The 24,361-nt window shown below is 38.1% G+C and overlaps 1 protein-coding gene and 2 pseudogenes across 2 annotated transcripts; 2 read left to right on the top strand and 1 right to left on the bottom strand.

Annotated features, from left to right (window-relative positions):
- Positions 1-373: 373 nt before the first annotated feature.
- LOC110761015 (uncharacterized) lies at positions 374-2,884 on the bottom strand (annotated as a pseudogene). The gene is made up of 3 exons (XR_015825826.1): positions 2,111-2,884; positions 1,845-2,004; positions 374-869 (listed from the first exon to the last, which is right to left on the bottom strand). The product of XR_015825826.1 is annotated as an uncharacterized LOC110761015 (transcript).
- Positions 2,885-7,737: 4,853 nt separating this feature from the next.
- On the top strand, positions 7,738-14,747 carry LOC110761665 (P-loop containing nucleoside triphosphate hydrolases superfamily protein). The gene is made up of 23 exons (XM_021964208.2): positions 7,738-8,044; positions 8,163-8,292; positions 8,407-8,565; positions 8,661-9,010; positions 9,102-9,240; positions 9,349-9,446; positions 9,532-9,688; positions 10,106-10,175; positions 10,259-10,335; positions 10,686-10,739; positions 10,844-10,924; positions 11,012-11,123; positions 11,206-11,292; positions 11,395-11,570; positions 11,677-11,838; positions 11,964-12,071; positions 12,274-12,432; positions 12,517-12,600; positions 12,698-12,903; positions 12,997-13,098; positions 13,355-13,464; positions 13,946-14,097; positions 14,294-14,747. Exons 1-23 carry the CDS (start codon positions 7,986-7,988, stop codon positions 14,489-14,491), a joined length of 3,030 nt encoding a protein of 1,009 aa, XP_021819900.1. The 5' UTR covers positions 7,738-7,985; the 3' UTR covers positions 14,492-14,747.
- A 203-nt stretch (positions 14,748-14,950) lies between these two features.
- On the top strand, positions 14,951-17,298 carry LOC110761181 (pentatricopeptide repeat-containing protein At1g11290, chloroplastic pseudogene; annotated as a pseudogene).
- The last annotated feature ends 7,063 nt before the right edge of the window (positions 17,299-24,361 follow it).

Genomic DNA, 24,361 nt, shown 5'->3' with positions numbered 1-24,361 from the left:
TTTCTTCGTTCCTAAGTCCTGTGGACTAGTGGATTGACATATCTCAATCAAAATTACTGTAATATGAATTCATTATATGTACTCTTAAGTTAACAGTGTTAACTTTTAATTAAATTAAAACTAATAATTGATGGGAAAAAAAAAACCCAGCAATGTTTCTCAACTTGAAGCTTTGTTTCGCTTTCTCATAAATTTTGTAGGAAGGGAAAGAGCATGGGTATTTTTTTCCCTTCAATTATTAATTTTCATTTGTTAATTGAATTAAACTTAATACTATTAACTAAGAGTTAAGTGGAAGGAGAGATGTCAAAAAGTTAGATGAGTAAGAGGTGGGCACATGGGAAATTGTAACAGGAAAATTGAACTCGATCCATGCACATTATTACTCAAATTTCGTAACAACTTTTTAGATCTTCCATTCTACATTGCCATCACAACCCACAAGAATTGTCTTCATGTCATCAACCAACCCTTGCGTTTGCTCTCTCGAGTGCAATGGTGCTGGGTACACACAAACACAATCCAGCCGTCCATCTCTGATCGTGTCGAAGATTGCAATGGAAGGGCCAATGCCATGCACTGAAGCACACCCCATGTATTCCTCCAGCCCCAGCTCTCTCTGCTTGTCGTTTGAATCATCAATCACTGGGTCCTCAAACACTGACATGAACGATGTTCTTAAGGAAGACGATGAGGTCAAGGTAGGGTTGTCGATGGCCTTGCACATCAGAAAGTTAAGGTCAGCCATGTCTGAGAAGTGCTTGTTGTTCCTCTTAGAGCTTGCAAAGGCCTTGTAGGTTTTGTTGGCCAGCTCCCATAGGGTTTCTCCTCCTTTGTATGGGTGTTGAGGATGGCAGAGTGGTAAGATCCTGAATGTTGAAGGGTATTTCAGTCATTTCACATGCATCACTAGTCAGCCACTAGCATAGTTAGTAATTGTGGGTGAGAACCACGTCCCTTGTGTAACTAATTCACTCATGTATTCCTCGCTATTATAATAAACTAGATTGCAAGCACTGTCTAATTAAAAAATAACACATATTATAAAGTTGTATAACTTGATGTTTTGTTTGCCACGCACAAGGAAACCCCAACCAAAACACGTGAATTAATAACACAAAATTGTAATATTCCAATATTCAGTATCCATCAGCCATGTGCACTGACTTAACGAGTGTAACAGAAGAATATGATATAATAAACTGTACTGTTCTAGGCTGAGTGTGGCTGGGTCAGCAGGACATGTGTCGAAAAAAGATGCCATCTGGTAATAATTAGACAATTAATGTTTGTAAATATGTGCCCACACCTACGGCACATCGTATTCGTAGAGATAACAGATAACACATCATAATGTGACTAACTTTTATAATTACAAATTTGAGAATTATTTTTCCTATGAACATGAATAATAAACAAGTCGCACGGGTGTCACATAAGTAATTTGATTTTAACACGACAACTATATGTTTTAATAACCACCTTAATTACATGAAGTTATATAATGTTCAATTTGTGAAAATTTATAGAATTAGATAATAATTAGACACGAAAAGCAGATATAATATTCCAAGACAGCAAATCTGATCACAACTTATGCAATCATGCCATGCCATATAGGATAATTATGTTGCCATATAGTCCTAAAATATTTATAGACCGAAAATGTTAGGAAGATCTATTATTGTATCACGTTGTGCACATATGACCCTACATCTATTAGAGACGTATACACAAGTGATACAATAATGTAATTTCCCTAGCACGCGTACAAGATATTTTTAGTCCCGAACAGGGACAGTCATGAATGCAAAAATGGTACGTGAACAAGGTTTGTGAATTACCAAAATGTTTATGTGAAAGAGCTGGATGGAGATTGGATCGACAATCAGTGAGTGTCACTACACCGTACTTCTTCTGATTTTCCAGACGATACTTGTCCACAGCCATCAAACCAGCAGCCACCAATGCTGCACATAATTTAATCCCTCTTGTCTTGCATCCCTACAATAATTAAATTAATTAAGCTAATACCACAAATTAAATTAAATTAATTAATCCATGGTATATATATGTACAAAAATTAAATGGTTAATGTAATAAAACTTACATTGAGAACCCTCTGAGTGTCATCTTCATTCATCTGCAGCCTCACCACCTGAGAAACCCTAGTCGATTTGGTGTCGTTGAATTTCAAATTAGTCAGCCTCAGGGAATTAACAGAGTAACTAAGCATGTCCATTCCACGTACCCACATAGCCTTCTTACCCTTCCCACAAGGAATAAGATCCTCAATTCCCAAATTGACCTCCCCTTTGTTCCCAATGTCTATATTCACCTCACCCCCTTCATCTCCACCACCCATCAACCCCACCACCTCTCTCAGCAAAGACACCGCTGTGGTACGGTCACACGCTGAGACATGAAGCCTCAGCGCCACAACCCACGTGGCGCTTGGCAGAGCATAGATGCTTGCAAAGAACATGTCTTGGTCAGTCGTGCATGTAGTGTTCTTCAACTGCCAAGGGTTTTGGTTCAGCTCATGCTCAAGGATCAAGTGAAAAGGAGAGACTGGGGGGTTGCTAATTGGGTTGTGGAGGGTTTCAAGGATTTCCAAAGTTGAAGAGAGGCTGAACGATTTGATTTGGACATAGGGAGTGGGGGATGGGACAAAGGAGAATGTGTTTGTTTTGGGGTTTGTATGGAGCCTTGAGTTGAGGATGGGGTGGGAGTTTTGGACTTTCAGGAGGGCTGTTTGGAGATTGAGCACATCCGGGGGTTTTGAGGCATGAAGGACTAGCACCGTGATGCCGGTGCCGCCAGGCACGGCGCGACACCAGCTGGTCTCTATGCCGCCAACTGGTCGGCCTTTTGGCTCAGCCATTTTCAAAGCCTTAATGAAATATTTCGTACCAACATTCGTGAGTGGTAGTGGGGTATTTTATAGGCAAAAAGGGTGGGGTGGAGGGTCGCATCATTGTCTTGCTCTGTATAAAAAACGAACCTTAGGGCAGCATGGCTAATTAAAGAATTTTACATTGATTTCTATATGCCCTCGTACTTGGTAGGTGACTTGGTGCAGAATCTGGTTATGAAACAATTGACCTTTCAATTGAGAAGATTTTGAAAGACTAAATTCTCCGAGATTTTAATGACATTTTTTTAAGGGTGTTGCCCTATGGATTCAAGCACCTTAAAGTCTTTAAATTATGCTAGTTTATAAAGATTAATACATCAAAGTAATAAACAAATAATTTTAAATACTACTTAATTAATATTATATGATTTAGAAGATCATAGCAGAGGCTCATATGGACCCATGGACCCATCACTGAGGCTCATAGCAGATCAAACCTCAGTGCTGTATGATTTAGAAGAGGTTGTGAAAGTCACAATGCAAAAGCTTATATATCAAGTGGATTTGGCTTAAAATGCAAATCCAGTTTGTTCACGTACAACCAAATGGGTAACTTTGTTTATTTCGATGACCAAATTCAAATACACCCAAACATCTACTAGTAATACATGTCTTATTTGAATATAACCCTTGATTACGGCTAGGAGAGCAAATATGATAAACAATGATCAATTTCAATAAAGATTTCATATTAGTTTATCCCAATATCTCAATTTCATGTAGTTGCAAAATTGTTGAAGCATTAACCACCAAGACTTCATATTAGTTTACACCATTTTTGAAAGACAAAAGCGTTTTCACCCATTTAGAAGCGATTTTCGCTAATCCAAAAGCACTCCCAAACGAGCCTAAAGATACAAACGAAAAATAAGTAAGTAAACGAATAGAGAGAATCGAACAAAGCTTTTTATGATTTTCTTCAATATTAAAATTACAAGTGAGACTCTTAGCTTTTACAGATTGATTATCTCTTAACTAATTCTTAAATAGAAGAATTAGCAACAAACTAATAGCTAAAACGTCACTCTTCTAAAACTTGTACTTCGCCAAGCTTAGAGAACCTCCCCAAGAAGAATTCTTTCCTACCTTAGATTATGGAGACGCACTGAAGGAGAGAGCTCATTTTCTTGAGAATGCTTTATTCCCTTTCCATTCAAACTCGAAGAGGTTGAAGAATCATCTTGGCTAAAAAGACACAAGACCATGAATACATGGAAGGCATTTGAAAAAAAAACAAAACAAAACCACATTAGTTACAATAAAACAAACTAATAAATGATCTCAATTTGTTGGTCATGAAATGAATAGTAACATTTGACTATTTAACCTTGTAAAGGGACAATAGCAACCTATATGTTAATGAGTTATAATACTAGTGATTACTGCTCAATATTGTTGTAGTGATGACTAAAGGATTTGTCAAATAACTATATATCAAGTGGGGTCGCTCTCTCGTTCACGTGAGGAGAGCCTTGACGGCTAGGGTTAGGGTTTTTCCAGTTTTCTTTACTTATTCTCTTCGCCGTCTCTCTCAGTCTTCTTTGATTGTCTCTTTGGGTTCTTCTTGGTGAATTGGGTATGATGTCTTTCTTGCAATTTTGTTCTCTGTGGGGTAGCTGCGTTGGTTCCTTTCTGGGTTCCTGAGGAGCCAGTCGCTGGTGAGGGGTTTCCATCTTAACTCTATGTAGATGGCCACCGCCTTTTCTGCTCAAGAGGTTGACAAGTATGCGGCACCAAGCGAGAATCAAAAGCGTGCGAAAACTGGTGTTGGGCATCTGATTGTTAGTGGCATGGATTTTTCAAGTAAGCATAGTTTTTGTGTCGAGGATTTTGTTGACAAGGTGGAGGAGACCAACCTCGAGGGGTTTCCAAGATCTCCCTAATAATTCTCCTATGGAATGTTCGTGGGCTTGGCAACCGTTGAACATTCCTACTATGAAGATCTTTCTTTAAAATTTTCTTTAGGCTAAGAGGCCAATCTTGGTCTTCCTTGCTTGTCAGCTGGGGTTCTGGATCAAGAAAATTGGAGGTGGCGGCTGGTATTTGGCTGGATCTGTTATAATGCTCACGATACATTTTTGACTATGTATGAAGAACTATGATGCTTTCTTTAGATCATAGGAGGCTTTCTTTGACAGTATCTGCGTAGTGATGGGATGTGTTTCAATGGTTTTGTGGTTAGGTGATTGGCTGGATCTATTATGATACCCATAGTACGTTTTTTACTCTGTACGAAGAACTATGATGCTTTTTCTAGATCATAGGAGGACTTCTTTGATAGTAGCTATGTAGTGATGAGATGTTGTTTTAAGGGTTTTGTGGTTGGGGTTTAGGTTGGTTTGTTTGGTATAAGTTGTTTGACTTTTCTGTTTAGTCAATAGAATGGGTGGTACTCTTTCCTACTCCGGGATTTTGTTTCTCTGGGAAGGATTTAACGAGGCCGCCGTTAACATCCAATTCTTACCTTGTAATGTTCCTTTCAATTGAATGAAATACCATATTTTCTATAAAAAAAAAAGTGGGTTTGGCTTAAATGCAAATCCAGTTTGTTCACCTTACAACCAAATGGGTGACTTTGTTTATTCCGATACCCAAATTCAAATGCAAATTAACATTTGAATTAAATACACGCTTTATTTGAATATGATCCTTGATTATGCCTAGCACATCAAATATGATAAACAATGATCAATTTCAATAAAAACTTCAAATTAGTTTCTCCCAATATCTCAATTTCATGTAGTTGCAAAATTGTTGAAGCATTTGTTGTTTGTCATAAATCATTATTACTTATTTAATAAATTCACAATAGTCATCCGTATTTTAAGATACTTTACTCTTAATTTCATTATAATCGTGTGTTGTTCGTCATGCCAGTCTTATTTATATATGGTCTTCATGTAAGTGTTGCAACAACATCAAGAAAGGATGCTATAAGATCTATATATGTATATATATAAACTTGTTTTTTTTTTTTTTCAAAGACTTACTATAGTTAAATTTTATTATTCACTTACTTGCCCTTTGTAAATTAGTTGAATTACATGTTTGGCCCATATTGTTTGATTCATTTTTTTTAACTATGGTTCATCTTATTTCACTATGATCAATTTTAGTCTTGGTAGCCTTGTTTGATTTGCAAAGAAAGTCAAAATTGTAATTTACGTCAAATTAATCAATGGAATTTGACGTCGTGTTGTACCATCACCCATTTGTGATGTTCTTTTTGTTTATCCAAAAGTAAGCATTTCAACCAAGGTGGTTAGGTGGTTGGTGTGAGTGGTTCGGCACTCTAATTCCTTAAGAGAGGTCAGGGGTTCGATCTCTGCTCTTGTATGGAGTCACCACTTTGGCCAGCACTTTACCCCTTACGGGCCGACCCGGTGTGAGCGGGGATTAGTCTGGGTTGTGGTTAAGGCTTAGGCCCCGTTTGAGATTGCTTTTTTTGGCCAAAAACCAACTTCACTTTAAAGTTAAGCAGTTTAAGGTGTTTGGTAAAAATAAAATATCCCGATTATTTTAAAAGCAGTGGCCTTTTGACAACAGCTTTTAAAAGCAGACTCTGGGTTGCTTTTCAAAGCTGCTTTCAAAAGAAGCAGAAATGAACATTTAATGAATTTTTTAAATTCCCAAAATACCATCATTCATTTTTTAAAAATGACACCACCTCCACTTCCACATCCAACTCCACCACTTGCACCACCACATTCACTACCTCCACAACCACCGCCACAGCCACCATCACCACCACCACCACCACCACCACCACATCCTCCTCCTCCTCCTCCTCCTCCTCCTTCGCCACCACCACCACAACCACCACCTCCACCACCACCACAACCACCACCTCCTCCACCATCTCCACCACCACCTCCTCCACCTCCACCTCCACCACCATGCTGTCACTGCCACCACCACCACTACCACAACCACCAACTCCACCTTCATCATCACCACCACCTCCACTCCATCACCACCACTACCACCACATGATTAGTACATAACACTTTCAACATCATGTCTATTTTAGTCATTATTCATAATTACAACAATTTTATATTAAAATTTACCAAACGGTTTTGACACTGCTTTTTGTATTAACAGCACTTTAAAAATATTGTTTACCAAACATGGAGCTGCTTTACTTTACAGCTAATTATTTTCAAAGCACAGCGGAAGCAACTTTTTTTAAAAGTGACAGCAATCCCAAACTAGGCCTTAAAGGTGCCACCCATAGTTGAGGCCCATCCAGAACCACCTCGTGGTTCAGACCAAAAAAAAGAAAAAGTAAGCATTTCGTTTATTTCCCATATTAATGTTGAATTTGTAAAACTTAATTGTTAACTAAACAAAATTGTACAACTATCCATCAACTTTTGATTTAGTGGTCGTTATCTTCATTTTTTTGGAAGATATCTCATGTTTGACTTGCGAGTGCATCACATATGTGTCGTGAATTTGATATCTAATTTGTGACTACCATATATGTTACCCTCATTATAGAATTTCGCTTAATATTATTGTGTATATAGTCCATTGTAAAATTAGCTTTGTGCAAGGAAAGCCAAAGCCCAAAGGCCTAAAACTAGCAATCCAATACCCATATACGACTCACAAGTGACTTCGTTAAATACTACGCGACCAGAGCCTGCAAAACACAAAGAGAGCCCAATATTCACTAGTCCGACAAAAAATAAGGGCAATATAGTCAAATCCACGAACATGAAATTGAAATTGAACATATCCACATCATCAAAACCGTCCGATCTACATTCTTTGAACCTTTGAAGTGGAGCCGTCGATATAATATTTAGAGAGAGAGAGCGTCTCTCAAAATTTCAAATCTCACTCTCATCCCGCTCTCTTCCCATTTCAGACCAAAAGAGAGAGAGAGAACCATTTCGCATTTCACATTCTCTCCACAAAGATACAGAGAGAAAGAGAGAGAGAGAGAGAGAGTGTGTGTGTGAGAGAAGCACAGAGAAACATTTGGGGAAGTGGATCTAGTACAAGCGAGAACATCATAGGTTCGTGCGGCTCTCCCTCGCCTTCTCGCCATCGCATCAGAATGTCGGGTCGCCACGATAAGGAGAAGGGCGTCAACGTCCAGGTCCTCCTTCGTTGCAGGTACTTCCCCTATCTAGGGTTAGGGTTTTTGAAAATTGTTACAGATTTATGCGGCACCATTTGAAATCCCCAATTACTTGCCCATATTCTTAATTTGGTACTTTTAATTTTGCTTTAGGCCGTTTAGTGACGATGAGTTGCGGAGCAATGCCCCGCAGGTTATTACTTGCAATGAATACATGAGAGAAGTGGCTGTGTCCCAGAACATTGCAGGCAAGCATATCGATAGGGTTTTCACTTTCGATAAGGTATTTTCCTTCAACCCATACGCTGTTTTCTTGTTTCATGTTTTCTTGTATGAAAACTTTCAATTTGGTAGAGTAATGCTCCAATTTTTTTTATTTTTGTTGCTTTTTTCATAGGTTTTTGGTCCCAATGCTCAGCAGAGGGATCTTTATGAGCAAGCTGTGATTCCAATAGTGAATGAAGTCTTGGAAGGCTTCAATTGTACCATTTTTGCTTACGGCCAAACTGGTACAGGAAAGACCTACACAATGGAGGGTGAATGCAAAAGGGCAAAGGTACTGTGTGTCCCCTGTCTTGTAATTAGTTTCGTGGTGATGTTTTATACGTTTTCATTTATAAAAACGGTTGATATCATGGGCCCTTGCAACAGAGTGGGCCAAAGGGAGAATTGCCTCCCGAAGCTGGAGTTATTCCAAGGGCTGTCCAGCAGATTTTTGATACCCTTGAGGGCCAGAACGCAGAATACAGTGTAAAAGTCACTTTCTTAGAGCTTTACAATGAAGAGATTACCGATCTGCTTGCTCCAGAGGAACTTTCCAGAGTTTCTTTGGAGGAGAAGCAGAAAAAGCAGTTGCCTCTCATGGAGGATGGGAAAGGTGGAGTCCTTGTAAGAGGTTTGGAGGAGGAAATTGTGACGAGTGCTAGTGAGATTTTCACTCTACTCGAAAGAGGGTCTTCGAAGCGTCGCACTGCAGAAACTTTATTGAACAAGCAATCAAGGTAAAGCAAATGCTTCTTTTACTGTCATTTTTTTTGGAGTGTCAACTTTTCTGCATGTTACATAATTTTTTTTTTCCTTTTTCAAATTCAGTCGGTCACATTCTCTCTTTTCCATCACGATACACATTAAGGAAGCAACCCCAGAAGGTGAAGAGTTGATCAAATGTGGAAAGTTGAATCTGGTTGATTTGGCAGGCTCAGAAAATATCTCTCGTTCGGGTGCTCGAGAGGTGCAAATATTTAGTTTGACTGTTCTAGTTTATTTCTAGTGTGATTGGGAATTGCTTTATTAATTCTATCCTTGAAACTGTTCTTATTTTGTGTTATACAATTATTAGGGTCGTGCAAGGGAAGCCGGAGAAATCAACAAAAGTTTACTGACTTTAGGGCGAGTAATCAATGCTCTGGTGGAACATCTTGGACATATCCCTTACAGGTTTGCATGCACTTTTTTATATTTATCCTTATGCCTATGTTCTTCGTTCTTCTCAATTGTGATAACAGACTGTATTTGGAATCAGGGATAGCAAGCTAACACGATTACTTCGGGATTCACTTGGAGGAAGAACCAAGACGTGCATCATAGCTACAGTTTCGCCTGCCGTGCACTGTCTGGAGGAAACTTTGAGTACACTGGATTATGCACACAGGGCGAAAAATATAAGAAATAAACCTGAGGTTTGTTATTCCATACTGGTACCCACAATTTGTTGATCTAATATGTCCTTTTTGGGTAAATTTGTATAGTTTTATGGAAGTTGATTGTGGGTGCATAGAAAGTTATAAGCTTTTTGGTTACTGGAAGAAATGTAATATTCAAGTCATTTTCTTTGTGAAGTTAGTACATTTTTACAAACTTATAGGAATGGTTATTCTGTTTTAGCAAATTGTCTGTGTTCTGTGAAGACTGTAGATATGATCGCCATATTAGGCTCAATTTTTTGTAATATTCTTTTTTTATGTTATTGCACAATGCTATTGTTGTATGTGATCTGTGGTATGTGTCGAATCCTTTAGTATTGTATAGTGTTTCATAAAATTATTAGGAGTTGCATCTTTATCTATTGAAATTATTTTTGTTGTGGTTGTTTGTAGGTAAATCAAAAAATGATGAAATCAACTCTTATCAAGGATCTTTATGGTGAAATTGAACGGCTTAAGGCAGGTCAGACACTTTGGATTCCAGTTGTTAAGTAAAGTTGTCTGTGTAACTTGAGGTGATTGTTCTAATATTGTGATTGCGTTCAGAGGTTTATGCTGCCCGTGAAAAGAACGGTGTCTATATCCCGAAGGAGCGCTACTATCAGGAGGAAAGTGAAAGGAAGGTATGATTATTACTTCATTGTCCTGCAGTTTCTTAATGATCGTATTTGTATTTGGATCTGTTTGATAGTGTTTCTGAGGTATTGTTATACTCCTGATTCAATTTCAATGAATACAAGAGTTGCTTTCTGCTTTTGAAATTATCATTTGGCTTTGTGAAACTTAACTTTCCGTTTCTCCCTTCTTTGCTTGTTGCTAGGGTGGTGGTAGTTATTATGTCCTTAGATAAGCACCTCTTGCCATATATGTTGAAATACAAGCTTTTGTTTCCTTTTTCGTTGATTATCTATTTCTGATGGGGTCTTATGGATTCCATTTTCTATATACTTATGCTCTTTTTTCTTGTGTCTAGTCCATGGCTGATCAGATTGAGCATATGGGGGTTATGCTAGAGACCCATCAGAAGGTTTGTTTGTATGATACTTGTTTTTCAAATTATGAGTCACTGAACTCTACTGGTTTTATGTTATATATAACTTCAATTTTACATCTATGGGATGTCACACACAGCAATTTGAGGAGTTGCAGGAGAAATATAATGTCCAGGTTCGACAATGTCATGATTTGAGTGGCAAACTCGATTCAACTGAGGTGAGATATTTCCATATACTGCATTCTTGGTTATGGATTTTGTTTGTTTGTAGATTCTGAAAACTAAGTGCAATAACAATTTTGCAGAAAACTTTGAATCATACCACTAAGTTGCTTTCTACGGCTGATGAAGAATTGATGAAATGTCAATATGCTCTGAAAGAGAGGGATTTTATTATCTCTGAGCAGAAGAAAGCGGGTATATCTGAATCCTTAACTTCTTGAATTTGATTGTCTTCGGCGTTTATGTTTTTTGTTATGATATATTGAATTCATGGCAGAAAGCGCTCTGGCTCATCAAGCATGCGTGTTGCAATCTGACTTGGAGAAAGCACTTCATGATAATGCTTCCTTGTTCTTAAAAATTGGTTCGTGTCATACATTAAGAAATTAGTTTTCATCTTATTTTAATTGTCTACTAAATTGACTAAATTTGTCTAATTTTTGGTTTATGATGTGATACTGCGCAGGTAGAGAGGACAAGCTGAGTGCTGATAATAGGTTGTTAGTGAATAATTACCAGGCAGATCTTGCCCAACAAATTGGTTCTCTTTGCCAGATGGTGGCAACATCAATGTCTTGTCAGAATGAACACCTTCAGTGTGTTGAGAACCTTTGTCATTCTTTTTTAACTGCACACGTTAAGGTATCATTTGAATGTTTTCAACAGTTTTCTCTTTCTTTATGTTTGTTTACGTTTTGGTTTGTGTTTTTTAATGATGTCTTCATGGTTTTGGACTTCGTGCTTTTAGGCAATTATGGATATGAAGCACAAATTGACATCTTCAAGGACTTTGTATCTTTCTCATATTGAGGCAGTGCAAAACGTTGTGCGTTTGCACAAGGCGAGCTCTAATGCTGCTCTAGAGGAAATTTCATCTTTGGCTTCTTCTAATGCAACTTCTGTTGAAGAAGTAGGTAGCAACAAAAGAGTTCCCCTGTTGCACTTATCAGTTTTTCACTATTCTAGTTTTCTTATTTTTGCGACTTCTTTTGATTGAAAACGAGCTTATTTATTTTTTTATTTTTCCGTAATCAGTTTCTAGCTTCAGACGCTGGTGAAGCAGCTTCAATATTTGAGGATCTTCAGAGTGGTCTCTCGACGCAGCAGGGTGAAATGGTAGCCTTTGCTAAGGAATTGAAACAGGTACGTGATCTGACATGTACCATATTGCATTTTCAAGTTTTGGTAGCTTTGGAGGTTCTTATAAAGTTCATGTATGAAAATGTTTGTTGTGCATTAACTACTTTGCATAGCATGGAAAAATATCTTTGCTTCTCACCTATATTGCTCTGAATTGCTTTTCATAAAAGTTTCTTATTTAGTTGCTCCAAATTTTGTATAACAGAGGTTCCATTCTAGTATTAAGCAAACAAAGGACATTTCTGAGTACTCTCAAGGATTCCTACACAAGCTTTTGGAAGAATCAAAGAGGTTTGAAGATCATGTGGTACAGACGAGCGATATTAAAATGAATAGTATTGCTGAATTTCAGAAGGCTTATGAGGTATGTATACACAATTATTGTTATTGTTCATATGTAGCATCTTCTTGGAATTTTGCTGACATGCTAAGTGTTTGTGCTATACAGGAGCAGTCGAAATCTGATGCTGAGAAGCTTATTGCTGATATCTCTAGCTTAGTCTCTATTCACATTTGTCGCCAAAAGGAGATGGTTTGTTTGTGTTGATTTTTTATTTTTTGTTATTAGTTTTTCAAACTAAGGTTTGTATTCAATCTCATTCCAAAATGATTGCTGGTTGAACTGCCAGGTGGATTCCAAGCTTGTTGGTTTCAGAGAAAGTGCTATTGCAGACAAGTCTTTCATGGATGGCCATGTTTCCTCCATGGAGGTTATTGCCACAGATGCAAAAAGAAAATGGATGGAATTTTCAATGCAAGCAGAGAATGACGCTAAGGATGGTGCTGATTATTCTGCTGCTAAGCATTGTCGCATGGAGGTTCTTCTACAGAAAAGGTAAGTTAATGCTTTATGTTATATATTGAATCTTGATCCATATACTTTGTTTTCTTGAATGTTGATGTTTGTTCTTTCCTTTTATTTGTTTAGTGTAAGTACTGTTGATTTAGCTTTCGAGCACTGGAAAAGGACGCAGATGTCTGTGAATGATATGGGAAATAAACATGTTTCAGCTATGGTGTCACTTATCAGGTGGGGATACCCTTTTCACATCTTGTTCATTAGGATTTTGTTGCCTTTGCCTAAATTCTGTGTGGGCAACCCACTTTAATGTTCTTTTAAAAAAAGTATATACAGGAGAAAGAACATTGCTTGTTAACCTTAACCGAAAAAAGGGCACTTCTTGTTAAACAAAATATAGGGACGTGTTTTCAGTTCTATGCAAAGTGTAGATTTTGTTTGTTACATTTCATGTCGATCGCTCTAAATCTATTATATTTTGGTGCAGGAATGCTTCTGATTGTAATGAGCAACATGATGTTGAGATCAATTCAGTGAGGGCTGCAGTTGAGCAAGATGTGGCAAAGAATAGTGAGGATGTCATTCAGCATGTTGATTGTGAGTTTTTGTTTTTCTTATTCTAATATATCAACTGGTGATTGCACAAATACTCTGAATCTCAGTCCAGCTTAGATGATCTGTGCTTGAATGTGTTTGTGATCAGTGTTCTTTAATAAATGTTTTAGTTGTGTAAATGAAATGTTAGTGTGATCCAATTGGTAATCAAGTGTGTTGTACACATTCCAAAATTTTTGCGGTTTGAAAAGTGGCTGAGAGAGTGGATGACATACAAATAATTTGTTTGTTTCATACTCTGGGGGGTTGTATCTCCGACAATCTACTATGCTGCTTTGCTATATATATATGTATATTTGTTTTTTTACAAATAATGCAGTTATAATAACTGTAGAATTTGGTTGTTTTCTTTTGGGATTTATGCATTTTGATTTGAACAATGATGAAATTGGAATGTTGTCATGAAATGTAGATAAAGATTTATATAAGTTTTCTAAGCATACGATTTATGAACCTCCTACAGGTGTGCATGAGCAGGAGCGCGAATCTATTTCTGAAATCTTGGAGAATATCAAGGCTCATTCAAATACCCTTGAGACTTTCCGGGAGGATCACTCTGGCCAAGCTGCATCAATTGAAGAGAGGGCACGAGATACCTTCCAGAACCAGTATGCGGTAAGCTGTTTTTTCTCACAACTTGTCATTATGATGATGAGGATTAATGTACTTATCACGCATGATTATCTTCATGAAGTGGACATACTTTGTGCCTGATATGTAGAAAAGTAACTGAGATTGGCAATTTATCGTACTGGTTTAGTATATGTGCGCATTTGCAATTCAGTTCATGACTTTGGTGATTAATATGTAGGATTATGAACCTAGTGGATCTACACCCGAAAAGACTGAGCCAGAAGTTCCAAGCAAGGGCACGATCGAGTCACTTCGAGCCATGCCTATGGAAGCTCTTGTTGAGGAATTCCGGGAAAACCATTCATATGAATCATTCGATGTGAAGGAGTTGAAACCGTCACTCATACCCCGGTCACCGCTTACACAACTAAACTAGTAGTGGTGTGATCTTAGCTCAGTTACTTGCATTAAATTGGTATTTGTATTTGTATCATTATCCTACAATTTTTCTTGCTTTTGAGAAATAGAAGGATGTAAGAGAAGGGTGTATTGCTTGTTCCTAGCACAAGTCAGTGTATCAATAAATCCAGTCTTTGGATTTAGCAGTGTAGCTCGATATAGGAATGTATATTGAAGGCAGAAACCTACCTACATGTGTTTTAAGTTTTATTCCATATATGCTATTTTGTTAAGCCAATTGTGTACGTGATCATTGTTTGGTTACCTTTTGTTTTAGGAAAGCGCTTTTTTCAAACACATCTTAAGTTCTTTGGATTACAGTACTTTTCTCTAGTGTAATTAGCTAATTTCTTAATAAAAATGTTTTTTAAATATTTTTTTATTATAAAAATACTAATTTCTTTAAAATGGATGACCAAAAAAGTAGCAGTAAAGATTTCGTTTTCCCGCTCATTTTCCTTCTCATTCTTAAACTATAAAGCTCATGACAGTTCGAAAGATTTCGACTCCCTTAACCACTCTTTATTATGGTCAAACTGAAAAACCAGACCTTCCTTGTTGCAAACCATGACATCCTTAGACTCTACTTGTTTTCTACAGTTGCAATTATGGCAGATACCAGAATCGCCCATACACGTATACATAAAGAACCGCAGCCTCTCTTGTCACGCTCTTGGGACCCGAAATTCTATGTCACTGCCCTGCTCAGCTCTAGAAACATCTCCCACGTTAGAGAAGTCCATGCCCAAGTGGTTGTCAATGGGATGCTCCAAAATCTCACTGTTGCAAACAAGCTGCTTTACATGTATGCCCAGCGTAGGGTTTTGGGTGATGCTTATGCTCTGTTTGGTGGGATGGGGGAGAGAGATTCAGTGACTTGGAGTGTAATGGTTGGTGGGTTTGTAAATGTTGGTGATTTTACTAATGGTTTTGCAACATTTAGGGAGCTAATTAGAAGTGGGGTGACCCCTGATATTTATACATTGCCTTTTGTGATTAGGATTTGTAGGGATATGAAGGACCTGAAAATGGGCAGATTGGTTCATGACATTGTTTTGAAACATGGGTTGCTTGCAGATAAATTTGCTTGTGCAGCGCTCGTGGACATGTATGCAAAATGTAAGGTTGTAGACGATGCTCGTCAACTGTTTGATAAAATGCAGAACAGGGATCTTGTAACTTGGACGGTGATGATTGGTGCATTTGCTGAGTGCAGGAATGCTGATGAGTCCTTGGTTTTGTTTGATTGGATGATAGAAGAAGGTGTTGTGCCGGATAAGGTTGCTATGGTGACTATTGTTAATGCTTGTGCAAAATTGGGTGCTATGTATAGGGCTAGACTTGTTCGTTGTTATATATGCAGGAATAAGTTTTCCTTGGATGTGATCTTAGGAACGGCAATGATTGATATGTATGCTAAGTGTGGGTGCATTGATTCCGCGAGGGAAATTTTTGATAGGATGCAAGTGAAGAATGTTATAACATGGAGTGCCATGATTGCAGCTTATGGTTATCATGGACATGGTCGAAAAGCTATTGATATTTTTCATATGATGTTAAATAGTGGAGTATCACCAAATGTGATCACATTTGTTTCACTACTGTATGCTTGTAGTCATTCAGGCTTGATTGAAGAAGGTCTTCGGTTTTTCTCTTTGATGTGGGATGAATTTGCTGTCAGAGCAGACGTCAAACACTATACTTGTATGGTCGATCTCTTGGGCCGTGCTGGGAGACTTGATGAGGCCTTAGAATTGGTAGAGAGTATGGCAGTTGAGAAAGATGAGAGACTCTGGGGCGCTTTGCTTGGTGCATGTAGAATCCATGGGAATATAGACCTAGCAGAAAAGGCAGTGAATTCGCTTCTTGAACTACAGCCCGACAATGCAGGACATTATGTATTGCTTTCAAATATTTATGCAAGAGCAGGTAGGTGGAAAGATGTAGCAAAGATGAGAGATCTGATGAGCCAGAGGAGACTAAAGAAAGTACCTGGTTTGACATGGATTGAGGTGGATAATAAAACTTACCAATTTAGCACTGGAGATAGGACTCATCCGCGGTCAGAAAAGATTTATGCTATGCTCGAGAGTTTGGGTAAGAAGTTGGAGCTGGCTGGTTATGTTCCTGATACAAATTTTGTGCTACATGATGTTGATGAGGAAGTGAAGCTGGGTATGTTGTATTCACATAGTGAGAAGTTGGCAATTGCATTTGGCCTTATTGCCACTGCTGATGGAACTCCTATCAGAATTACAAAGAATCTGAGGGTTTGTGGTGACTGCCATACATTTAGTAAGTTTGTATCAGCTATCACACAGAGAGTGATCATTGTCCGAGATGTAAACCGGTTTCACCACTTCAGGGAAGGGACCTGTTCATGTGGAGATTATTGGTAGTTCACTTATTTGATGGTGATTTTGGTTAGTTTCCAAAAGCCAAAAGAAAAAGGTGAGATTTCCTCTCTTGCTTTATCTTGCCATAGTGTGCACAGTGCACCTCCTGAGTCACGATTATATAGATTGAAAAGTATCAGTTTCAGAGGTCATTTGGGACTGATGAGGACATCTTTGTCAAACCCATTAGGGTTTACAAAAGAAAGAGATGGAAGAGGAAGTCATTTAATTTGGTCTTTAAATCTGGCATTTTTTAATTCATGCGATTAGTTTCTAACTTGTTCTCTAAGTTTTCCAGATTTTAGTAAGATTTTTAAGTTTTCCAGACCTCTCATGTAATTCATTATGGAGTGGAGTTGTTGAGATATAAAGAAAAGTTTATTTTCTAGAGATTGGAGACTACTTGGTGTGAAGCCAAACCCCTGGAGTGATTCCAGACCTATCCCTTTTGTTCTATTTTCTGTTTTCTATTGTTTTTCGCTTCCGCTAAACAACCTAAATACTCAATTCACCCATATCCTACATCAAGGACTTTAGTCAGTTGTTGTTAATACCGGATATCATATATTGTTATACTGATGAACCTGAACAATATAGAAGAAATATGATAACCTGGGCTCATATTTTTTTTTTCTTGAAAAAAACGTCGTTGAAAAGAGAATTTAGAAAGAGGAAGAGGAAAAATCAGTATATTAAATTGCTTATCAAGAGAATACATGGATGATTATATACGTTTCCAGTACATACATATGAGCCTTGAACTTGTACATACATATAAGTCGATTGCAACTAGGACTAAACAAAGAAACAGAACCAAGTTTAGATCCCTTTCTCAAGCATATTTAGTGATCAAACCCATAGGTCCAAGATTCAACAGTCTTGAAAAACAAACTGATGCTAACTTGTCCAATACTCTGAGTGTCCTTCAAACAAATCAGACAGTGATCTATTTGTACATCGCCTCTTTAAATTGTTCACGACCGTCTGCATGCTCACTCTGCCAATTGTTCATGATCCTTCCCCATGTCCCTGCTTCTTGGATTTCCCATACCCTAAGTCCTTCACTGCCTTGTTTTTGTCTCCTCATTTCTATGAAATCAAGTTTGTGCTTACCCTAATTATTAGTTCAATTTATGTGTCACAAAACAGAATATTGAGGTGTTTTTATTATGGATTTCTTTCTTTTGAGCCGTTTTATGAAGTCTAATCACTTCACTTGAGCTAAACTCTCACTTCACATTACCTTTTAGAGTTAAAAGCCTTGCCAACACCTCGGGAAGGGCCCAAATGAAATGTTTGTCTTTTCATCTGCTAAGCACATTTGATTGAAAACCAATCTATTGTCTCTGCTCCCCTAGGCCCATCTTTTTGTTATTCAAGTTACCAAACATATACATATGAATTAAACGTTCTCTTGTTTACACTCTCGATCAATATAAGATGCTCATGTTGCTAGTGAATTTGGACCATTGATCGGGTTGATTGTTGACTGAAGTTGTCTGAATATATGTTCCAAATTGACAATCTCACAATATAAATATTTGTCTGGCAAGAGAACGCTTTACTCTACACGTGTTGGTGCATGTAATTTTTGCAAGCACATTAAGAGAATGACATGCACCCACCCACTAGCAAATGCAGTGTTCGGTACCGGTGACCATCTGTATGCTTTACCATCTTGGTCTTACATTTGGAGATGGGACATAAAGTTCAAAAAGAATCTCTATCATCTCGTTAGCAAATAATTTGGAGATAAAGACATATTCTCCTAAACCCCCATTTGTGCAAAGAATGAGATCTTAAACGATAAATGCAAAATCATGTTTGGGGACATAGAAGAATTGATAGAAGAGATTTCACAGATGTGGTGAATTGGAGAAGTTGTCCCATGTGGTATCTGGCATAAAAGTCTTCTTGTCCCAAGCAAGCATGGGTTTGGAGTGGTAGATAGGTAATGAGCATGAAGGTACAGAACACAATAAATATGAAAGCATATGCAGATTTTAGTTAAAAGTTATCATCTTTGCAATGTGAAGATTAGATGAGAGAATTGTCAAGAACCCTAAACTGGAAAACAAGAGAGTATCCATCACACATCAATTAGTCCCACCAAACATTATCACAGGTAGAAGAAAACAAACCAGTTAGATGACAAATTCTTGTGTGTAACCTTTTTTCCCAGACATTTTATAGTGATGTAGAACATATGGCCGAGTTGATCGAGGAACAGCTGGATAGACGCGCACGTCGTCACGCCAGCAAAGCCCAATCTGTGCATGGGCCCCGAGCTCAAAATCGAGCCCATGACCTATCTTTTCGAAGAGAACATCGTGACAAATACAACTCATTGATTTGCCGTGATGTTTGAGCTATTTTAGCCAAATTCTATCGTTTACTTTGACTTTTCAGCGTTGAAAGTTTTTAGAATATTTTGGGAAACTTTTATTATTTTCCTTTTTGTTTTCTAGTTAACTTTCTTAGCAAGTCTAGGGTTTCTCATTAGCTTTCCAAGCAAGTTTAGGGTTTCTCTTGTATAAAAGGAATGCGTTGGAGCATCATGAGTTTATTCGTCATATTTTCAATCAATATATTTGAGGTTTACTCAATTTCTCTAGTGGATTCCAGTTTGTTGGTGGATTCCGACATTGTTACTTGTAGGGTTATCGTTCGATCAGCATATCCCTTATATCTCACTGCGTCAGTTGGTATCATAGTAGGTTTTTTCCTAACTTGAAGTGCCTCCAATGGCTTGTCTAGACAGAGAAGATAGGACCCGTGGATGGGGAACCAATCACTCGTGATGAATTCAATACAGCAATCGAGGGTCTACGTTAGATGATCCTGAACTTGGGAAACCAAGCACGACCAAACGAAGACAGAGGAGAAGACCAGCGTAACGAATGACATCCCCCACGACGCCCTCGTCAAGAAGATAGCGATGCGGAGTTGGAGGAAGAAATTCATGACGATCATGCCTAACCCAATAACCAACGCCAAGAAGACTATTGCATGAAGACTGAAATTCCATATTTCAATGGGCACTTACAAGTTGAAGATTTCTTGGATTGACTTGTTGAAGTGGAGAGGTTCTTTGAACTTATGGAGTGACTGGCCTACCCCCTAGAACAGTAAGTGAGTTGAGAAGTTTTCATGGGTTGACTACCTTTTATCAAAGGTTTGTTCATAATTTTAGCACCCATCACTGAGTGTTTGAAGCAAAGAAAGTTTCAGTGGGGTGATGAGCAAGAGAAGAGTTTCATCCTCATTAGGCACAAGCTGTGCACCTCCTCAGTCCTAGCCCTTTCTAACTTTGAGAAGGTATTCGAGATCAAATGTGAAGCAAGTGGGGTGGGAATAGGTGCAATTTTGTCTCAAGAAGAAACCAATGGCTTTTTTCAGTGAGAAACTTAGTGAAGCTTGCCAAAAATGGAGGTACTTACGAGCAAGAATTTTGTGCAGTGGTTCGTGCTTTGAAACAGTAGGAGCACTACTTGGTGCAACGAGAATTTGTATTATATACAGATCACCAGGCCCTGAAGTTCCTCAACAGTCAGAAATCCGTGAGCAAGATGCATATAAGGTGGAGTACCTTCTTGTAGAAATTCCCTTTTGTGATTAAGCATAAATCAGGTACCCTTAATCGTGTGGCAGGTGCTTTGAGTCGAAGAACAAACATGCTAGTTACCATCGCTCAAGAGGTTGTGGGATTTGAGTTCTTTGAAAGAGTTGTATGAAGTCGATGAAGACTTTAAGGAGATTTGGTCTAAGTGTGTTCACAACCAACCTGTTACAGATTTTCACCTCAATGATGGTTATTTGTTTAAGGGCAACAGACTTTGTATTCCTGAGACATCCTTGAGGGAGAAGCTAATTCAAGATTTACATGGAGGTGGCCTGAGTGGACACTTGGGAAGAGACAAAACAATTGCTGGCAGGACCTTTTCATGGACTTCGTGTTGGGACTCCCCCGTACACAAAGGGGAGTAGATTCTGTTTTTGTTGTTGTTGACAGGTTCTCCAAGATGGCGCACTTTATCGCGTGCAAGAAGACGAATGATGTTGCTAGCATAGCCAAATTGTTTTTCAGGGAGGTTGTTCGTTTGCATGGCGTGCCCAAATCCATCACCTCTGATCGTGACACCAAGTTCCTCAATCACTTTTGGGTTACTTTATGGAAGATGTTTGGAACCGCCCTTAATCGCAGTAGTACCGCACATCCCCAAATTGATGGCCAGACAAAAGTTACTAACAGAACTTTGGGTAACATAATTCGTAGCATTTGTGGAGACAAACCTAAACAGTGGGATAATGCACTGCCTCAAGTGGAGTTTTCTTATAAAGCGTTGTTCACAGTGTCACAGGAAAATCACCTTTCGCTTTGGTTTACACTTCGGTTCCTAACCATACCCAAGGCCCATGGTGTAAGTACCGCAGCTGAGCGTATGGCAGAAGACGTCCAGGCTGTGAATAATGAGGTCAAGGAGAGGTTGGAGAAAACCAATGCTAAATACAAAGCCGCCGGAGACAAACATGGATGAGTCAAGGTGTTCAATGAAGGCGACTCCGTCATGGTTTATCTAAAGAATGAGAGGTTTCTAGTGGGTACTTATTGCAAGTTACAGCCCCGCAAATATGGTCCCTATAAGATTCTAAAGAAGATCAATGACAATGAATATGTTGTGGACTTGCCCCCATCCATGGAGATTTCAAGCACTTTCAATGTTGCCGACCTGTATGCATCCTACGAAGATGATCTGCTTTATCCTAAATATAACTCGGGGTCGAGTTCTTTCGAAGTGGAAGGGATTGATGTAGAACATATGGCCGAGTTGATCGAGGAACAGCTGGACAGACGCGCACGTCGTCGCGCTAGCAAAGCCCAATCTGTGCAAGTATGGGCCCTGAGCTAAGAATCGAGCCCATGACGTATCTTTTCGAAGAGAACAGCGTGAAAAATACAACACACTGCTTTGCTGTGATGTATGGGCTATTTTAGCCAAATTCTATTGTTTACTTTAACTTTTCAGCATTTAAAGTTAATATTTTGGGAAACTTTTATTATTTTCCTTTTTGTTTTCTAATTAGCTTTCTTAGCAAGTCTAGGGTTTCTCAGTAGTTTTCCAAGCAAGTCGAGGGTTTCTCTTGTATAAAAGGAATGCATTGGAGCATCCTGAGTTTATTCATCATATTTTCAATCAATATATTTGAGGTTTACTCAATTTCTCTGGTGGATTCCAGTTTGTTGGTGGATTTCGACATTGTTACTTGTAGGGTTATCGTTCGATCTCCCTATCCCTTATATCTTGTTGCGTCATATAGACAGGCTTAAGGTTTCAATTTTGAATAGAAAATAATGTTGTAGTTGTTCTTAAGGTTTAGTTTATCCTTAATTAAAACATTTTGAAAAACAGGTTTTGATCTTCTAGAGTCTTTCTTTGTGCTTCCGTCAACACTACTCCTGCTTCTGGTTATGGTTCAACAATTCCAGTTTCAATGAGATGCCAATACTCTTTGAATCTCAGAAAGTTCTCCATTAACATGCTCCAATGATCATAATGACCATCAAAGCGTGGGATTGATGGCTGCACGTAATTGTCTTGAACCTTGTCGGATGCCATCAGTCCTTGGGGTTCTCATTTCAAAATGAGCTGCACTTAATAACTATTCTGTCCTAAATAATCTCTTAAAAGTGGGTTGGAAATCTCACTAACTAAAATCACTACTCTTTTGATCTCGAGTTTGAACATGAACCACCTTAATGCCCAAGAAGTGGATAGAGTATTCCTATACTCACATAAATATGAAAACACCACAAATCAAAGGAGAGCTGAGACAAAAATGGAAAGAAGAAAGACATTTACGACTTTATTTCTTTGGAAAACTCTTCAATCTGATCTAATCCCGACCCAAAAATGCCCATGAGAATGTACAATATCCAGAACTTGTTACAATTTGATTCTGTATTATATTCCACCACATCATCATCGAATAGGGTTCTTTGGGTCCACCTTTATTGTTTGAAATGATTTAAACCATTCAAATCAATTTAGAGTCACTTCAATTTGAGCTTTGTAACAAAAATTAAAAATCATCAGTGGTGTAGGAATTTGGGATATCTTCTAACTTTAGTAAGAGAGGTACCACTAGATAAAGTCTATTGATATTTTACCAACTATAGCTCTTTTAGTTTAGTGATATTTTACTTTTCAATATTTTTTTGATTAAAAAAATGATAGAATTTTATTAGATCAATAAGAATAAAGAGTACGAAGGACGTAGACTATAAAGGAAGCCATCCCAATATCAATTTGGCAACCATGGATAAAACTTCCCAGTGACCTGAGCCAGCCGAAAAGCTGAAACAATTTGGAGAGAATCACACTCGAAAAAAACTTTTCTAAAACCCCTTTCAACTGCCATAATTTCCTCGAATCTAGTTCAATGACATCAAAGACAAAAACTAGTCGCTAACCAACATGACTTTCTTAAAGAGACTAAGAACACCCAACAAATTCAACTAAGTTTCTGGAATCATGAGAGAAAAAATACATAAAACTCATAGAGTTTCTGGACTTTATTGAACAAACTAAACCAAAATAATACAAAAAACTAAAACAACATCGGCAAAAAGAAAACCAACTGCGCCACTAATCTTCCTTCAGTGATGACATAGAGAGCGCCACATAGTTACTTCAGGGCCTCAACGCACCAATGAGCAGTGGATCTAGCATGATCAAGCCGCAACACCTCAAAGAGCAGTCTCACAAGATCACAACCAAAGCCAACCCAGATATGAGACAATAGATACGCCAAAAAAAGAGTAGATCGACATAGGTCCACAAAAAGTTGAAGAACACCGAAGATCCAATGAGATCCTGAAGCGTTCTCTCTCTTTTTCTTTCTCTCTCTCTTAGTGGCTAGGGTTTTCAGAACATATTTTACTTTTCAATGTTGAAAATACTTTTCAAGTGTATTGATATTTTACCAACTATAGCTCTTTTAGTTTAGTTGATGATTTATTTTGGATAAAAATTCATGGTATAACATCAATCAGGATAGGAAAAGATGGAATATGATAAATAAAGAATGAGAATCACATCCCATTCCTTGGGGTATGTTTTGATTAAAGATTTTTAGATGAATCTATACATATTAAATAATTCCGTATGTGAAATAAACGCAAGAGAAGACATGCACCATCGATTATTTATTTGAGAACTCTGAAGATTGAAATAATCCGGCTGCCGGCAACATTTGAGTGTGCCAATCAACACTTTATCAACTTAAAGACTTGGACCCATGAACACATGGCCTCTTTGGAGTGTAAACTTTTACCCACGAAGTCCCTTTAACTTTTTTTTTGTCTTTTAAATTCCCATAACTAACCGCTCGATTAATAACAAAGTTATCCTTAATCCAATCCTTATTATTCTCGACATCTAGCAGCATCA

The sequence above is a fragment of the Prunus avium genome, chromosome 7, assembly GCF_965620075.1.
Source record: "Prunus avium chromosome 7, drPruAviu1.hap1.1, whole genome shotgun sequence".
NCBI classification, from domain to species: domain Eukaryota; kingdom Viridiplantae; phylum Streptophyta; class Magnoliopsida; order Rosales; family Rosaceae; genus Prunus; species Prunus avium.
This window is presented reverse-complemented; position numbering and strand designations above follow the sequence as displayed.